General features: G+C 39.4%; 1 protein-coding gene and 1 non-coding gene across 2 annotated transcripts in view; one reads left to right on the forward strand and one right to left on the reverse strand.

The window, feature by feature from the left end:
* LOC139744322 (UDP-N-acetylglucosamine--peptide N-acetylglucosaminyltransferase 110 kDa subunit-like) overlaps positions 1–18,793 on the forward strand; it is a 103,878-nt gene that overhangs the window by 15,324 nt on the left and 69,761 nt on the right. Inside the window, exons 2-4 of the mRNA XM_071654764.1 lie at positions 6,537–6,687; positions 8,856–9,099; positions 16,172–16,240. Of these exons, the coding sequence (XP_071510865.1) occupies positions 6,537–6,687; positions 8,856–9,099; positions 16,172–16,240 (464 nt within the window). The remainder of the gene's footprint in view (positions 1–6,536; positions 6,688–8,855; positions 9,100–16,171; positions 16,241–18,793) is intronic.
* Positions 4,084–4,158, reverse strand: Trnaa-ggc (transfer RNA alanine (anticodon GGC)). The gene has a single exon. It is a non-coding gene; the product is annotated as a tRNA-Ala (tRNA).

An 18,793-nucleotide genomic window follows, 5' to 3' on the forward strand; every position in this document is an offset into this window, starting at 1 on the left:
AATCTGAGAGATGCTTATTTGTGTAGATAGTAAAACGAATAAATGTTAAACAAATGTTTTACTAATAAACCCAATAGAAGAGTGTGTTTAAGACTAATAAGAGCTTCACTCCTCATAGAGACCTTGAATATGTTTGAATATATACTAGATGATATAGGTGTATTATCACATTGTAAGTTTCAGAGTGTAAAGATGAAAAATGTTGAAAGTCTTTTTAAAACAAAACATAAAAGTATCAAACCCTATATACAAGTTTACGAAACAGCTTACAATCTTTCAAAAATTCAAATCCTATCTTTGTGAGGAGTGAAAACTAGTACATTTCTTTGCAACTGATTGACAAAAAGACCAGTTCGTAATTCCACTTTGTGCATGAACAAAAAAAGATCATTTGTACGAACAGGCATTTTGGTTTGTAAATTCACTGACATAAGCATCTGTGATGCGATGATTATTCATGCGATCCTTATCTAAATGATGCTTGCCAGCACATCCACCTGACAGCAAGAATGGTATTTTGCAATATAAACGGAAATAAGCTGTTACTGCATTCAATACAAAACAATGAAATGGATGCCTGCTAAATTATAAACTGATGGGAGTATTCTGATCCCCTGATCTACAAAATGCAAGTTCATTCTTTTTTTGAACAGAAGTTCCATGAATTGTTATGTCATGCAAGCTTATGCATTATGCTGCTTTGAAAACAAGTGAAGTGCCGAACCAACTGAGAAAAAAGAAAGGTCATTTGTACCAATGTGTACATGAGCTACAGTGTATACGAACTGGCTTATTACCCTACATCGACGTAAATAAGCACTGAATTGATCAGTGTTTTAGTAGTAGCCATGATAAAAAAGTCATGGGCGTACATACATACTCAAGCAGTATTCAAACTTACGACCTCCTGATCACCGGACAGGTGTCATCTCCACTAGACCACCGTGCTTTCGCCCGACAGCAAGTGCTGGTTCTAATCCTTATAACATGCAGTGGGTACTGCGTAATTATTCAAATTCATGAAATTCTTCCGTTGAGATGTTTTCATTGCAACTGATTGACAAATTGCCCTACATCAACGTTAATAAGCTCACTGAATTGATCTGTGTTTTATTAGTAGCCATGATAAAAAATCATGGGCATACATACTTGAGCAGGATTCGAACCCACAACCTCCTGATCTCCGGACAGGTGTCATCTTCAGTAGACCACCGAACAAGGATTAGAACCAACACTTGCTGTGCTTTATAGCATTCTGTAATAAAAATTCTGTAATACTGATGCAGGCAATTCAAAAGATAAATCTAATGGTCTCATTCACTGCTGGATACATGTACAGTATGCAGTGAAAGCCAGGCTAGACTCTTCAATGTGGCATGTGATCAGTGGCCTTGATGCTAATCACAGTTTATTAGGCTGCCCTCCTTTGTTTCAGTCCAGCATAGTGTGTATAGCACTGCATTTGATTGTTTTCACCACAATCTAGCTCAATTAAGTGCTAAAATTTGCTTATGTTGGGGGAAACTTGTGTTTATAGTTGGTAACTCGCGTTACATGCCGGTAACTCGCGTTACATGGTAACTCGCGTTACACTTTTCATTGACATTTTTTAATGTGATAACAGTGTTTATTCAAGTCAACATCCTGTGTACAGTATCAGGGTGTGATGAATTTAGAAAATTATGATTCCCAACAAATTACCTCCACTGCTTCCTTCAGAATGAAAAATATTTCTTGTTTCGGTAACTCGCGTTACATGGCTCAAGGGCTGAACTTTCACATGTGGTGATTAGAATTTTCTGAAGGTGGCATAAAAATTTCCTCATGGGAGACTGAAGTAGAAGCAATTTGCTTCTTTAAAATAAATTAATTGAAGTGCTAGTAGAATTTTTCTATTAAAAAAAATTATATCAAGTTAAGCATGCATCATAAATGTATGAATGGGTTAAAGTCCTTAAATCCCCAAATACATGCTCTCCTATTCATCCAATTAAACCAAGGTCAAGGAAGGTGAACATTCAACACATTTGTGACAAACTTGTCATTTCATTATTTTGCCAGTTTTGTGAAAATGTAATCACACATTGTCCACATGTACTATCTAGACCTATTAGGAGAATCATGCATTATGGCGGAGGCATACCAGTCGCCATAGCGACATTTCTATTTTTTTTTACTTTTTTCCTTTCACGAAGTTTGTTTCATTAATTCTCCCCCGTGAACACAAGCTCTGAATATTTTTTCTTCCAGCAATGCGATTATGAAAATAGTGTGGTATTATGATCTGGAAGTATAGGCCTAGCATGATAAAGAATAGTATAGATATGATTTAACAAACAGTTTATTCTGATAAATTTCAAAGTAACGGAATAATACGCTGTACGATTTTCAGACCAAAAAAAAAGAAAAAAAAGAAGAAATCATCATGTATTTTACCCCTGTTTTGACTTGAATCTTTTTTGAGTTTTCGGTATTTTTTTTTCTTTTCTTCTCTAGCACAATCGTAAAGGCCTCCTAAGATTATTTCGCTTTTTTTTATGCGAACAATCCTCTTCGGTAAATGTTTATGATTGCAGTAATAGCACTGTACTCAGCAGCCATAGCCGGAATCTGATCTTGCAATATTACTTCATGTACTGTGCTGCACTTATTCAGGGCTCGACACTTACAGTGGCCCGGGGCCACCAAACGCACGTCGGGCCACCAAAAAAAGTTGGATGTTTGCCTTTACTTTTGGAGATGAACAGCGGTAACAATCGGCCCTGAAAGTTGCTACAATGAATTTCAGATGGTTGCTTTTAATTTTGGAAATGAATAACAGTAATATTCGACTCCATACAATACTAAAATAAATGTCGGATGTTTGCTTATACTTTTGAAAGAGAATAACGGTAAGATTCAGCTCTGTACGGTGCTTGAATTAATGTCAGATATTTGATTTTGCGTTTGGAAATAAACAAGGATAACATTCGGCTCCGAAAGATACAAAAATAAATGTCGAACGATCCCTTAGACGTTCGGAAATGAATAACAATAGTATTCAACTCCGTATGATGTTTGCTTTTATATTCGAAAGTAAATAGCAATAACATTCGGCTCCGGAAGATGCTAAAATAAATTTCAAATGTTTCCTTTGACGTTCGGAAATAAATAATAATATTCAACTCCGTACGATGATAATATGAATGCCGGATGTTTGATTTTACGTTTGAAAGTACATACATAGCGATAACATTGAGCTCCGGAATAGTCTAAAATAAATGTCGAATGATCCCTTTTATGTTCGGAAATGAATAACAATAACATTCAACTCAGTACGATGATTAAATAAATGTCGGATGTTTGCTTTTACTTTCGAAAGTAAATAGCAAGAACATTTGGCTCCGGAGGATTCCAAAATGAATATCACAGTCATGATTGCTTTTACATTTGGAAGTGAATAGCATTAACATTCTGCTCCATACGATGCTAAAATAAATGTCGGATATTTGCTTTTATACATTTCGAAATTAATAACACTAACATTCAGCTGCATTTGATGGTAAAATGTCTGGTGTCTGCCTTGACGTTCAACAATGAAAAACAGTAACATTCAGCTCCATTCGATGATAAAATGATTGTCAGATAATTCATTTCACTTTTGGAAGTGGACAGCAGTAATATTGGGCTGCGTATGATAGTAAAACGAATGTCGGATGTTTGCTTGTAAATTTGGAATAACAGTAATATTTTGCTCCGTATGATACTAAAATAAATACAGATTGTTGTTTTTACATTTGGAAATGATTAACGGTATCAATCTGCTGACTGTGAGTGCTGCTGGTAGACACATGGAAGACCGGTGTGTAGCAGTGCGACATTGCCGTCACTCCCTGTAGCTCTAAATGTTCTTGGTGAGCTACATGTACACCCATAGTTGTGCGAAATTTTACTAGTTTGCAAAGCTAAGACTGTGATTCTTGTGTTGGATATTGTGTAAGAGATGATGACTTAGAGAAAAGGAGGAAAAACGAATAGTGATCGAGGGGGTACCTACGCCGACGCGACAATGTACATTCAGTGGAAAAGTGAGCAAAGAAAATGGGATTCCATCGGGATTCGAACCCGAGACCTCCGGATTGCCAGACCGGTGCTCTACCGACTGAGCTATAGAAAGCCCTAGTGCAGTGTTCGTCCCAGAAACCCTTAATTCTCAATGCTCGGGTGGTCAGAAGCTATAGCAGTGTGTTTGTGTGTGACACACACGCACACACTTGAACCTGGCATAAACCCGAAGGATAATTCAACTTGGGGATAAATGCGAGGGATCACCGAAGTGATGCAGCTTTTGAGTTTGTAACAAATAAAGCACGCATGTTCTGCAACCCTGTCTTGCACTCGATTACGTACCGGTATTTTCTTTTTGTTTTTGTGGTGATAAGTGATTTAATTGTCCACCAGAAAACACTGATGAAAGAAGAACATCGATTTTCATTCAATTCATTCATATTAAAGTTGATTCAAATCCAATTGACAAGCATACAAACAATCCGTAGGCACTGTAACAGATACCATGTTGAACATCGACAAAAATCGGATAAGTCGAAGAAAATTTGACGTACGCGTACCTCGAACCAATTTCTTCAGTCCCGACTACTTCGAGGTATCCGAGGTTGACTGTATATAACATATGGGTCAATCCATGTCAAATCATCCAGTGCTTGTCACCCGACCCCCTCCAATTTTCTTGAAAATCGTACCAAATGTTCCCCGAAGTGTATGACGGAAAATCCCAAAATATTTTGCTCCAAGGTCAGTTGGTTGCTAAGATACAGCCTCACATAGCAACCAATGCGCATTCCAAAATATTAGTTAAACGAAAATTATGCATTTTTGATTGATTGTGGTAGCATGGATATTTATGCAAAAGTGTTCGTTATCTGGAAATTGAGAGAACTTTGTAGTCTTTGCAAGAAAAACTTACTGTGATGCGAAATTGACTTTACATTAACGTGCACAAGGTCACCGAAAATGGTGTTAAATGTTAATTTCAAAAATTATAATGCATATTTAGAGGCTAATATCTTCCACATTTCATCATCTTGGGTTCTAAAATATTATGCTTTTGAAGGCTTTGACTTGCTCAGTAATTTTTGAAAAAAATCAGCGGAGTTATGAATGAAATACGCAAAAACATATTTTTTTCATAATTCATTCACAGTTTATTATTTCCTTTCATGAAATTCACATAAACTAGTGCTGTATTGAGTCAACTAAGTGCACATTCACACGAGTGTACACGCATCAACCCTCCTGCCTAGTGGGAATGACACAGGCAGTTTTTCAATGACGTATGAATGCTCTCCGCGTGTAGATCGCGCCGTAGGGAAGATCGCGCCCAAGTTCACGGGCAACTTACTGGGCAGACACGAAATTACAGATTACACGAAGGCCCGTGCTTGAATGGGTTAAAATTGTTACAAGCGCACTGAACAAAAAATTATGCCTGGGAGTGGGACTGTGTTCAATACGCTTGAAACGTGGCAGGGTTACCACAACCAAGCAGACTGGTGAAAATTGAACAGTTTTTCGAGAAAATCTTAAATTTATTTTAGGAATAAATTTATGTGTTAATTTAGAGTGTTTGAAGGTAATTTACAATTTTGCTTTGAGATGTCTTTCTGAGAGATAGAGTTCTATGTATTAATACGAAATGTGCCAAATATCAAGGCTTATAGATGTTTTAATCATGAGGTATAATTATAAGCTTTGAAAGCTGATGCCAGATTAGACTACTGTAAAAGTGGTTTCTTTCGCGGTTGTTTTATTTTCGCGCTTTGAGGTTGAACCGCGAATTTAACACCACGCGAAAATGTTTTGAACTCGTCGCTTATTACAACGCTATCATTACCGACCATGAATTTAAACACATGCGAGAAAGTCATCACCGATGGAAACCGCGAAAGTTTCTGTACGCGAAAGAAACCACTTTTACAGTATTTTGCACAGAATCGCGTGAAAAAAGTGGTTCACAGCGCAAGTGCAAGCACGTAAGATTTGCCTGAACAGCCGGGCTCACGTGCAATCAATTGATGAGCACACAGAGGCCATTAATGCGCAACCTTCCATAGCGATTCTCGGCTTGGATACGACAAGTTTCAGTGGCATGTGTTTGATGCAGCCTTCTACAAAGGTGGTCATGCTGTGTGGCGGTCATTATGCACAGTGATCAATCATCCAGGAGAAACCAGATCTGTGGTAGCTGGTTGTTTTGGGCAAATGGTCACTCGCTATACATTGGTTGACTGTGCATGGTTGCGATCAATATTACTATTTTGTGAAAATGTAAGAAAGCCAGCATTCCTAAATTTACTTTTGTCCAATATTGAAAAAATGTCTGCCATTCTGTTTGAGTTAACTTTATACTAATCTTGAAATTATGATGGGAATGGACATGGTAAAGATGCTGAAGCCTGAATACATTACACATATATGCACACGTGGATGTCAGACCTCGGTAAAGAAGGAACTTGTATTGTCTACCCTTACTTTTGAAGGTCTAGCAGAATTGGCCCATCAGGAGTACCAGGCAGGGGATTACGAAAATGCCGAGAAACACTGTATGCAGCTATGGCGGCAAGAACCAGAGAATACAGGTGTCCTCCTGCTTCTAAGCTCCATCCACTTCCAGTGCCGGAGACTGGATAGGTAAGTATACTCCATTAATGTGTGACAAGACTTAATTTATTGCTCGGCTGTGTCTTTTTTTTTTTCTTTGTGTGGTTTTTGTACCTCTGCCCAACAAGATTGTTAGTGATATTTTGATGGTCAAGCAGGGTGCTACATAACTTTTTTTATCACTTGCCCAGTCAGGCAAGCATTTTTGCAAATTGTTCCAGCACAAGTTTTGCAGAATGAATTTTACTTTTCTGAAAAGAAAGTCCTAAGATATAAAAAAGGGATATTCATGAAGAATCACTTGTAAGTCAAGTGCATGATAAAACAATCATTTCATTAAGCAGCACACATTGATTCACACGCTTCAACACATTTTGGAGTTACAAACTTGAGGGCTTTTTACACTTAAAATTTTTGCTTAGTCCCGTACCAACGGTGGGGCTTAAGGGGGGGCCTTAGCCCCACCGTTGGTACGGGACTATCCTTAGCCCACTTTCTGTTTACACTCGTTTTTGCCAAAGTGGGCTAGCCCCACCGATAGTCCGGTACTATCTGGCACCGCAATTTCGGTGCCAAGCAAGTGAGTGTAAACAGAACGAAAAAATAATCCTGGGCTAAGCGACGGAGACGAAGTCCGACCCTCACTGACCAATCAGAAACAAGGTAATCAAGTGCTACCGGTGCGTGCGTGTACGTGTACAGTACACAGCGTAATCATGAATATTCATGTGGTTTGGAAAGTCCGGGGCTAAGAAATACAAGTGTAAAAAGGTCAGTTTTCTCCTTAGCCCCGGACAAGAGATAGTACTGGACTAATTGGCGAGTGTGAAAAGCTGAAAAAATTGGTACGGGACTAACGATAGTCCTGGGTCAGAGAAAGTCCGCGGTTAAGAAACACAAGTGTGAAAAGGGCTTTGCTTTGATCGAGTGTTGGTGTTGCATTGCATGGGGGCTTCTTAACGTACGAGTTGGAAAGTTGCTTAAATGAAATTAAAGTGTGTTGCATCACTAAACAGTTATTATCTTTGAATTATGTATGGTGGAATGTGTGGGTTTGAAGGGGGAGGTGAACAAAGCTGACCCTTCAAAACTGGGCAAGCATTTTTTTTTCATTGTTCAAAAACACTTGCCCAACTTTGAATTTCACTTGCCCTGGGCAGTTCGGCAAGCACTTATGTAGCACCTTGATTCAAGGGTCTTTGTTAAGTGTGCTGTCCATGTCTGATACTGTTTGTCAGTCCATTTAGCTATATCAATTGACTTATTTTAGTTTGGCCCTGGATTTTAAAGATGGGCCATCCCTTTTACATCCTTCCCAAATAGCACAAAACATGATATATTCCACCAGAATGACAAGACTATTGAAAAGCTATAACATTTCTGTGATATTTGAAGGTTGTTAGCCGTTAAAATTCAAATAATGCACCATATGCTCACCATAACGTATTCTGTGTACAAGGCACAGCTGCATAATCCTCCTGTGGTTGTAATATGATACCTATACTTCGAACAAAACAAAAGATATGCATGTTAAAGCTGTCAGAAAGGAAGAATTCACTAGCTTCTTTTACTTTGTTATCTGTGGCAAATAACAACACAACACTTACATGAACTACATACAGTGTAAGTGCATCACACAGGTTTGTAAAACTAGACTAGTAGATTAGATTTGTAATTTTTTCGTAGTACGAAAAAATTATTTGAATCTTAACGGTCAATTTAACTTGACAAATAAAGACCCTCTCGAGTCCAAAATTTGTGGGTTTCCAAATAGTGTCTTCTTCAATACCTCAGTGTTCTCACCAAATTTTCAAAAATTTGCTTGCAAAAGGGATGATATGTCTTTAATCTAATTGTGAAAACCATTGAGAACTCTTTATTATTGTCAATATTGAAAGAAAGCCATAACCGATAATGGAAGGGTAATTCAGTGGGTCTCTATGCCAGTTATGTCTGTGCATAGCCTACATTACAGGAGGTTTTGGCTGTACCTTGTGTAATATGTGTAATATCATTGACTACTACAGTCAGCCTCGCCCAAGTCAACATAATTGCGACTGGGCAAAACATGTCAACTTGTGCATACTGTTAACATCGATATTTTCTCGTGTTTAATTTTTCCTGCTAAGTGGCTCAAAAAACATATTCGTGGGAAGATTAGTGTTCCTTTGTTTTCTATTTGCCTTTATTATGTACAGGTCAGCACATTTCAGTACTTTGGCAATAAAGCAGAATCCTATGTTAGCTGAAGCTTACTCCAATCTTGGAAATGTCTTCAAAGAAAAAGGCCAACTACAGGAGGCACTAGAAAACTACAGGCATGCTGTTAGACTAAAACCAGACTTCATTGATGGCTACATCAACTTGGCAGCTGCACTAGTAGCAGCAGCAGACATGGAGGGAGCTGTTCAAGCATATGTCACTGCACTACAGTATAATCCCGTGAGTAATGATAGCCATCTTGGCATAGGTCAAAAAGGAAATCCAGCCTTATTAGCTCACCTGAGCCAAAGGCTCAAGTGAGCTATTGCGATCGCCCTTCGTCCGGCGTCCGTCGTGCGTCGTGCGTCGTCCGTCGTCCGTCGTCCGTCGTCCGTCGTCCGTCGTGCGTAAACTTTTTACATTTTCATCTTCTTCTTGAAAACCCCAAGACCGATTTTCATCAAACTTGGCAGGTAGCATCCCTAGGGGGTTAGGAACTCAATTTGTTAAAATGGGCACCATGCCCCACCCAGGGGGCCCCCAGGGGGGCCCAAACCCCCCAAAATTAAGGAATCTGTAAAAATCTTCTTCTCTAGAACCAGAAGTGATAGAGCTAAGTTAATACTATGAGTTAGTACATTGATGACTGTAGTTTCAAGTTTGTTCATGGCAGAATCAGGGGTGCCCCCCTTGGGACCCAGGGGAGGGGGGTGGGGAAGGGTTCTAATGGGGCCTAAATTGTACATTTTCATCGTCTTCTTGAGAACCCCATGACCCATTTTCACCAAACTTGGCAGGTAGCATCCCTAGGGGGTTAGGAAATCAATTTGTGAAAATGGGCACCATGCCCCACCCAGGGGGCCCCCAGGGGGCCCAAACCCCCCAAAATTAAGGAATATCCGCAAAAATCTTCTTCTCTAGAACCAGAAGTGATAGAGCTAAGTTAATACTATGAGTTAGTACATTGATGACTGTAGTTTCAAGTTTGTTCATGGCAGAATCAGGGGTGCCCCCTTGGGACCCAGGGGAGGGAGGGGGTGAGGAGGGGTCCTAATGGGGCCTAAATTGTACATTTTTATCTTCTTCTTGAGAACCCCATGACCTATTTTCACCAAACTTGGCAGGTAGCATCCCTAGGGGGTTAGGATCTCAATTTGTTAAAATGGGCACCATGCCCCACCCAGGGGGCCCCCAGGGGTCCCAAATCCCCCAAATGAAGGAATCTTTATAAATCTTCTCTAGAATCAGAAGTTATCTGAGATAATACTATGAGTGAGTACATTAATGACTGTAGTTTCAAGTTTGTTCATTGATAGGAGATCCAGGGGTGCCCCTCTTGGGTGGGGGGGGGGGGGTGGTTGGAAGGGTCCAAATGGGGGCCTGAATTGTACATTTTCATCTTCTTCCTGAAAACCTCATGATGGATTTTTGTCAAACTTGGCAGGTAGCATCCCTAGGGGGTCAGGATCTCAATTTATCAAAATGGGCACCATGCCCCACCCAGAGGGCCCCAGGGGGCCCCCAATCCCCCCAAATTAAGGAATCTTAAAAAAATTGGGCCCTTATTGTACATTTTCATCTTCTACTTGAGAATGCCTGGTCAAATTTTGGTAGAGCTGTGAATAATTTAGATTAGTGACTGCGTGAAAGGTGAACTTGCGATACTCAGGTGAGCGCTAGACCCGCGGGTCTCTTGTTCATCCTCTCATCTTTATTATAAATCCTTATATGAAGGGATCTGATCATATTTAGCAAAAATGAAAATCAGTAATTTCAGTTTTTAGTAGTTTGATCGGGGACCTACATGTATACATACTTGATTATACAAGCATTATGAATTTGCTTTGCAACTTTTGAAGGGAAGTTGCTAATATAATACGCAAACTAAGGACTTGATTTTTTTTTTCTTCAAAGCAATTTTTATAACCTACTAGCCCTTCCTCCCCTCCCCAAAAGAGTGTGATATGAGTAAGATTTCCGTAAAGTTGCCAGTTGGGCCATGTTGTGTAGGACATTTATAGAACAGAGAAGGGGTTCCTGATTTGGGTATTTTCGTAATCTTCAATAGCACTGTTGCTTCGACTTTGGTTATGACTGGGTTAATTATTTGTACAATTGTAAAAGTTTTTTTATGCCTCCGCCACGAAGTGGTGCCGGAGGCATTATGTTTTCTGGTTGTACGTCGTACGTACGTCCGTCCGCATTCGTTTACGCGATAACTTGAGTAATATTGACTGGAATTTTACCAAACTTGGTCCAAGTATAAAGTATGATGGGGCAATTACTTATTTTGATTTTGGATGAAATCGGCCAAAGGTCAAGGTCAAATCATGAAATAATATCTGTTTACGCGATAAATTAAGACTGGATCAAGCAAATTTCACCAAACTTTGTCCAAGGATGATGTATGGTAGGACAATTACTTGATTAATTTTTGAGTGAAATCGGACAGAGGTCAAATGTCAAAGATCAAGGTCAAATCCTAAAATGTATCTTTTTACGTGATAACTCAAAACTGGATGAAGCAGCTTTCACCATACTTGGTCCAAGGATGATGTATGATACCGCAGTTAGTTGAGTAGATTTTAGTGACACTGGCAAGAGGTCAAAAGGTCAAGGTCAAATGCTAAAATTGTTGCTATTTCCCCTTATCCATGCAATGCCCAGAGGTATTTTCTTGAAACTTAGTGTAGACATGTACTACTGCATAAAGATTCTCCAGAGAGTTTCATGTCATAAGGTCAAAAGGTCAAAGATTAGGTGAAAATGTTACAATTTCACTTTTCTCACAAATGGTTCAATGTATCTTCATGGAACTTGGTACATACACATGTACTGACTGGCAGGGATTATCTAGGGAATTTAGCGGTCGTGGGGGTCAAAGGTCAAGGTCAACTCGTCAAAATTTTACTATTTCCCTCATATTCTAGTACATGCAGTACTTGCATTATTATTTTTAAAACTTAATAAACATGTATTACCTAATGGAGATTCTCTGGGAAATTTCCTGCCAGAAGGTCAAAGGTTACGGGTCAAGGCCAGATTTAAGTGCAAAAAAAATCTATTTCATACTGTAATTACACTCTTTCTTTATACCTTGAAAATAACTCAGTGCATAAACTTATAAAAGGGTCAGTCAGAAGTCAGGTAAAAATCCTCAATTCCCCAAATACGTGTACCTGCAATCTTTAATAGACAATTATAGCAAACGTAGTTCAAGGAAAGTGAACATTCAAGATATTTCTGAGAAACCTGTCATTTCAGTATTTTGCCAGTTATGTGAAACTGTTATCTCACATTGTGAAGACATTATACTATAGACCTATTGGGAGAATCATGCATTCTGGCGGAGGCATCAGTCGCCATAGCAACATCTCTAGTTTTTTTATACCTCCGCCACAAAGTGGTGCCGGAGGCATGTTTTCGGGTTGTCCGTCCGTACGTCCGTCCGCTTTCGTTTACGCGATAACTTGAGTAATATTGTTGTTGCTCATTTTCCATCTGTGAAGATGGCTGGATAGCCCATATTCAGCTACACTAAGCTGGTCTTCCATGGGGTCCAGTTGGATGTGGGGTGGGACCACTTCACCGGGTTAGACACCCTGCTCTTTGCGATGAATGAATGAAGGGGGATCTTTTACGTGCATGAGCTGTGACTCTCTCATACACGGGACCTCCGTTCTATGTCCTATCCGAGGGACAGAGTGTTTTTGCCTCTTGCTAGAGGGGACGGTATGTTTACACACAACATTGCTCATTTACTGGAATTTCACCAAACTTGGTCCAAGTTTGAAGTATGATGGGGCAATTATTTGATTAGATTTTGGGTGAAATCGGCCAAAGGTCAAAGGTCAAGGTCAAATTATGAAATTGTATCCATTTACGCAATAACTCAAGACTGGATGGAGCAAATTTCACGAAACTTTGTTGGAGGATGATGTATGATGGGACAATTACTTGTTTAGTTTTTCAGTGAAATCGGACAGAGGTCAAAGGTCAAAGATCAAGGTCAAATCCAAAAATTTATCTGTTTACGTGATAACTCGAAACTGGATGAAGCAGCTTTCACCAAACTTGGTCCAAGGATGATGTATGATGGGACAATTAGTTGAGATTTTAGTGACATTGACATTAGGTCAAAGGTCAAGGTCAAATGCTGAAAATGTTGCTATTTCCCTATATCTATGCAATGCCCAAAGGTATTTTTGTGAAACGTAGTGTAGACATGTACTACTGCGTAGAGATTCTCCAGAGAGTTTCACGTCATAAGGTCAAAGGTCAAAAGATCAAAGGTTAGGTGAAAATGTTGCAATATCACTTTTCTCGCAAATGGTTCAATGTATCTTCGTGGAACTTGGTACATTCGCATGTACTGTCTGGCAGGGATTATCTAGGGAATTTAGGGGTCATGGGTCAATAGTCAGGGGTCAAAGGTCAAGGTCAACTCCTCAAACTTTTACAATTCCCTCACATACTAGTATATGCAATGCTTGCATTATTAGTTTCAAAACTTAATACATGCATTACCTAATGGAGATTCTCCAGGATATTTCCAGCCAGAAGGTCACAGGTCAAAGGTTTAGGGTCAAAGGCCAGGTTTCAATACTCCCCCCCCCAAAAAAAAAAAAAAAAAAATATATATATATATATATGTATATATATTTTGTACCATCATCACACTCTTTCTTCATACCATGGAAATTACTCAATGCATAAACTTCCCCCAAATTCCCAAAATATGTGTACCTGCACTCTTAGAAAATTACAGCAAACCCAGGTCAAGACATTTCTGACAAACCTGTCATTTCAATATTTTGCCAGTTATGTAAAACTGTCATGGATCACACATTGTGAAAACATTGTACTGTACGCCTATTGGGAGAATCATGAATTATGGCGGAGGCATCAGTCGCCATTGCGACATTTCTAGTTTTTAATGCCTCCACCATGAGGTGTCGCCGGAGGCATTCAAGTTTTCAGGGTGTCCTGTCCTTAATCAATTTTGTTGACAGCATTTAACTAAAAAAACGTTTGAGGTATCCTAATAACACTTGACATGTATATGAATGAGTGTGTGAAGTTGTGCTTATCAACTTATGGGTGCACATGCTCAAGGTCAAAGGTCAAGGTCAAATGCTCAAAATTTCACTATTTCCCCAATATCTATGCAATGCTGGAAGTTATTTTCGTGAAACTTAGTGTACACATGTACTACCCAATAAACTCTATTCTCTGTAGAGTTTCAGGTCGTGAGGTCAAAGGTCAAGTGAAAAATATAAAAAATTTCACTTTTTAGCTCACCTAGTGAGCTATTGCGATCGTTCTTCGTCCTGCGTCCGTCTTCCGGTGTCCGTCGTGCGTAAACTTTTTACATTTCCATCTTCTTCTTGAAAACCCCAAGACCGATTTTCCCCAAACGTGGCAGGTAGCACCCTAGGGGGTTAGGATTTGAATTTGTTCAATTGGGCACCATGCCCCACCCAGGGGGCCCCCAAAATTAAGGAATCTTTAGAAATCTTCTCTAGCACCAGAAGTGATAGAGCTATGTTAATACTATGAGTTAGTATATTGATGACTGTAGTTTCAAGTTTGTTCATGGCAGAATCAGGAGTGCCCCCCTTGGGACCCAGGGAGGGGGGTGGGAAGGAGTCCTAATGGGGCTTAAATTACTGTATACGCCAAATATTTCGCGAGGTTTTTATTTTTGCGAATTTCGCGAGTCAGTTGCTATTTGCGAAATTAAAAACACGCGAAAATATTGACTCTAATGCCGATATGTGACGTATGCATACATTTCTCCGTTTAGTACAGGACTCCACGATCGCAATATATGGCGTATACAGTATACATTTTCATCTTCTTGAGAAGGCCATGACTGATTTTCACCAAACTTGGCAGATAGCATGCCTAGGAGTATAGGATCTGGATTTGTTCAAATTGGCACCATGCCCCCCCCCCCCCCCCCCCCCCCCCCAACAAAAAAAAAAAAAAAAAACAATTTAAAGGAATTTTTAAAAATCTTCTTCTCTAGAACCAGAAGTGATTGAGCTAAGTTAATATAATGAATCAGTATATTGATGACTGTTGTTTCATGTTTGTTCATGGCAAAATCAGGGGTGCCCCCCCCCCCCCCCCCTGTGACCTAGAGGAATGGAGTTGGATGGGTCCAAATGGGGGCTTAAATTGTACCATGTTCGTATTCTTCTTGAAAACACCTTGATGAATATGCACCAATCTTGGCAGGTAACATGTCAGGGGGTCAAGATCTCATTTCCTTGAAATGGGCACCATGCTCCCCTTTCGAAATCCCCCCCCCCCCAAACATTAAGGAATATTAACAAATCTTATTCTCTAGAACCAGAAGTGATAAAGCAAAGTTGATACCATGAGTTTGTACATTGATGGCTGTAGTTCCAAGTTTGTTCATGCAGATCCAGGGCTGCCCTCCTTAAATTAAGGAATATTAAATAATATTCTTCTTTACAATCAGAACTAATAGAGCTTTAAGTCTTTTTTTTTTTTTTCCGAACTGCAAAGTCCAACTTTCTGTAAAGTACAGTGTACTTGGCAGTTATTTTTACCAGTGTGATGGAATATGCAACTGGACACCATGGCCCGAATTCACAAAGGTGGTACAATTGAAACCATGATTTAAACCATGGACGACGATTGTAGTTTTGTATGGGGTGCCAAGTGTTGCATGGCCTATTTCGTTATGAAGCGTTAACATTATGTCAATGAAATGTCTGATTTCGTAACGAAATAGGCCATGCGACACTTGGCGCCTCATACAAAACTACGGTCTTTGTCCGTGGTTTAAACCATGGTTTCAATTGTACCACCTTCGTGAATTCGGGCCCACGTCCCCAGCCCTCAAAACTGCCCCCTGCCCCAAGTTTCCAATGTTCTCAGGTAAGAGTCTGCAAGAATGCATGGAAGGTGAACTTGCGATACATAACGGGTCTCTTGTTCTCCATACATTAGAAATTACTCAATGCATAAACTCATAAAAGGGTCAAAAGTCAAGGAAAAATCTTCAAATCCCCAAATATCTTTTAGACAATATAGCCATTCATTCAATTAAACCTTTTCAAGGAAAGTGAACATTCAACACCTATGTGACAAACATGTCATTTTAGTATTTTGTCAGTGATGTTAAACTGTCATCGCGCATTGTCAAGACATACTATAGACCTATTAGGAGAACCATGCATTATGGCGGAGGCGTACCAGTCGCCACAGCAACATTTCTATTTGCCGTGTAGATTTCCAGCGTGAATTTTTTGCATTGTTTTATAATTGTTTTTATCAGGACCTCTACTGTGTGCGAAGTGATCTCGGAAATCTCTTGAAGGCCTTAGGTAGACTAGATGAAGCAAAGGTAAAGTACTCTATTTTAGGTGATTTTGCCTTAAGGGTAACATTGACCCAAATCTGCATACTGTATGCTGCCCAAAAATGGCCACTTCATCCCAGTTATATGGACCAGCAATTTTCAGTGGCTGTCTATTGGCTAGAATATCCTGAGCACAAGTCAACCAATGACTTCGCTATACCTTCACAGATTTCATACAAATATTGCCATTTCACAGTTAGCTTACAGCACTGATTTTGAGATATTTAATGATGGGAAAATTAAAACCTTGATTTTGGCGGCACAGTACATTTAAAAAAGAAGAAAAAAAGTATGGAATGCCAAGAACAAAAACAAATGAAGACAATAACAACAGCTGTGTGTAGCATTCAAAAATATTTGTTCAGTGATGAATATTAATTTAAGTGAATCAGTGTTCTATTGCACTTACATGCATGTTGTCTCAATGATAAACATTGTGGATCAGAGAGTGATCATGTTGAGACGAGCCCCTAGTCCTTTGGACAACAAGACAAGATGCAGCATTGGTGGCCAGTTCGCAAGCTGACAGTGGCTCATGCTGCATTGCTGCGGCAGCAAGCTGCGATAAGAAGCCTTTCAACATGTCGTCAGAGGAGCTGTGTCGTGGTTTTGGTTTGTGCTGAGGGTCAGGTTGGCTTCTGCATGCATCATCAGGCGTATAGCGCTTAAGCTGCTTTGTGCCAGCATGTGTGCAGTGCTGCGCGTGCTGCCTGAATTGGCTTGACCGAGCCTGGCCGAGTCATCCTTCACCCAGCCAATTCAGCTTGCCTTGCTTGCTTTGAATCTCTCCTCTGCCGAGAGTCAAGAAATTGTTATCCTTCACTGATTGCAATATGCATATGGGCAATTCCGCAATTACATTTGCAAATTTAGATATTTGTTTTTACTACTAAATTACAATTCATTCATTTTGTCAAAATTATGTTGTTCATTTCCCAGGGTTAATACAGAAAAGAATGAATCTCCTCTGTGCTTAAAATGCGACATGATGTCTTGTCAAAAAGCAAAAATTCAAGTTATCAAACTGCCAAATCTCACAGATGATGTTTTTTGCAATATGCATGGTTATATACGGTTAGTAACCATTTGTCCAGAGTAATTCCGCAGGTCATTTCACCCTTTTGTAATTGACAAAATGTCACATGACTTCTAAAGTATTTAAATGTATCCATCTTTTACCCTTTAGCAAAGCTTTGAGGAAAAATTTCAAAGGAACCCACTGTAATTTGCATTTAAGTGAATTTCAGCATCCCCAGTCCCACATGTACATTTTAAATGATGGTTTTAGATCTCGCAAAATCAATAAATACAAAAAATAAAATCTATTGAATTTGAAAGACCTTAATGATAGGTGAACATCCATGGCATTAGTTGATACCTAGATTAAAGAGAAAGATAGAGAGGCACATTTCTTTTATCCATGTCATGTCCACCTAACTGCGGAATTGCCCATATGATCCTAAAAGGGTTGGGTTGCCAGCATACCTCTTGGTCTTTAAGATGTGTTTCTTTCAAGTTGGTTTGTCATGCCAACACATGACTCAATGCCTGGTAGAGGTGAGATTGCCTAGTGCTAGAATGCATCTGCTGCAGCACTCTTTTCATCAAGAGAGAGAGGATCAGATGGACACCTTGCCTCATGATTCAACTCATTATCTTGTGTGAGCAAACTGCATTAGTCAGCCAATTCCACAAGTCCTGATGGAGAAGGCAAAAATTCTGTGCTGTAAGATTGAAATCAGTACGTTTGAAAAATACTGTTTTGGCAGTCATGTATATGTATGGCAACAATTCCAAAACTTATCAAGATGTAACAGTAATTGTGACCTTGCAATTTGGAACTTGGTGTTTGGTTGACATGTCCAGTTTGATCATGTGCGCTCTGGATAGGCTCTGCGCTAGTTATAGTTGCTTTACATGAGCCAATGTCAATTTGATGAATTAGCCAGTGATGCTTTCTTCAATTTTGCCCTTGATTGCACCTCATTTGTATTCTAGTACTTAAAGGCTATTCCTGGCTGCAAATGAAAATCTCCCGACCATGGCATAGTCTGCTACCGAAAAGTTGAATTGTTACTAGAATGAATCAATCTCTTTTATGTGTGAATAATGTTGAATAACTGTTCTCGCCAAATTTTGCTACCTTAAGTTTTGCAGATCATTACTACTAACATTTTTTTCTTTTTCTTCTCTCATTCTTTATATATTCATTCATGCACTTCTCAAGGTTAAGGTCTACATCGGAAAGAGTCATCTGTGTGCCATAGGTTGATTCAAGTTGTGTTCCTTTTATGCCCTTCGGGATGACGTCGCACGGACCCAAAGAGTTGCCCCTGGACGACGTCAAATTGCATTAACCGCCTGGGAATACTGGTTCATGACTTGGTAGTTCCTTCAGTTAGCCAAGCAGTAAGACATGTGTTGTGGCTGGAGGAAATTTAAGCAAACTGTTCCACAAGAAAAACAAAACAAAAAATTTGAAGGAAAATGAAAGTTGATAGGAACATGCCAATTTGTGAATATTAACAAACGTATACA

This window comes from Diadema antillarum, unplaced genomic scaffold (genome assembly GCF_040938485.1).
Source record: "Diadema antillarum isolate AM-2024a unplaced genomic scaffold, OU_Dant_1.0 seq00001158_RagTag, whole genome shotgun sequence".
NCBI classification, from domain to species: domain Eukaryota; kingdom Metazoa; phylum Echinodermata; class Echinoidea; order Diadematoida; family Diadematidae; genus Diadema; species Diadema antillarum.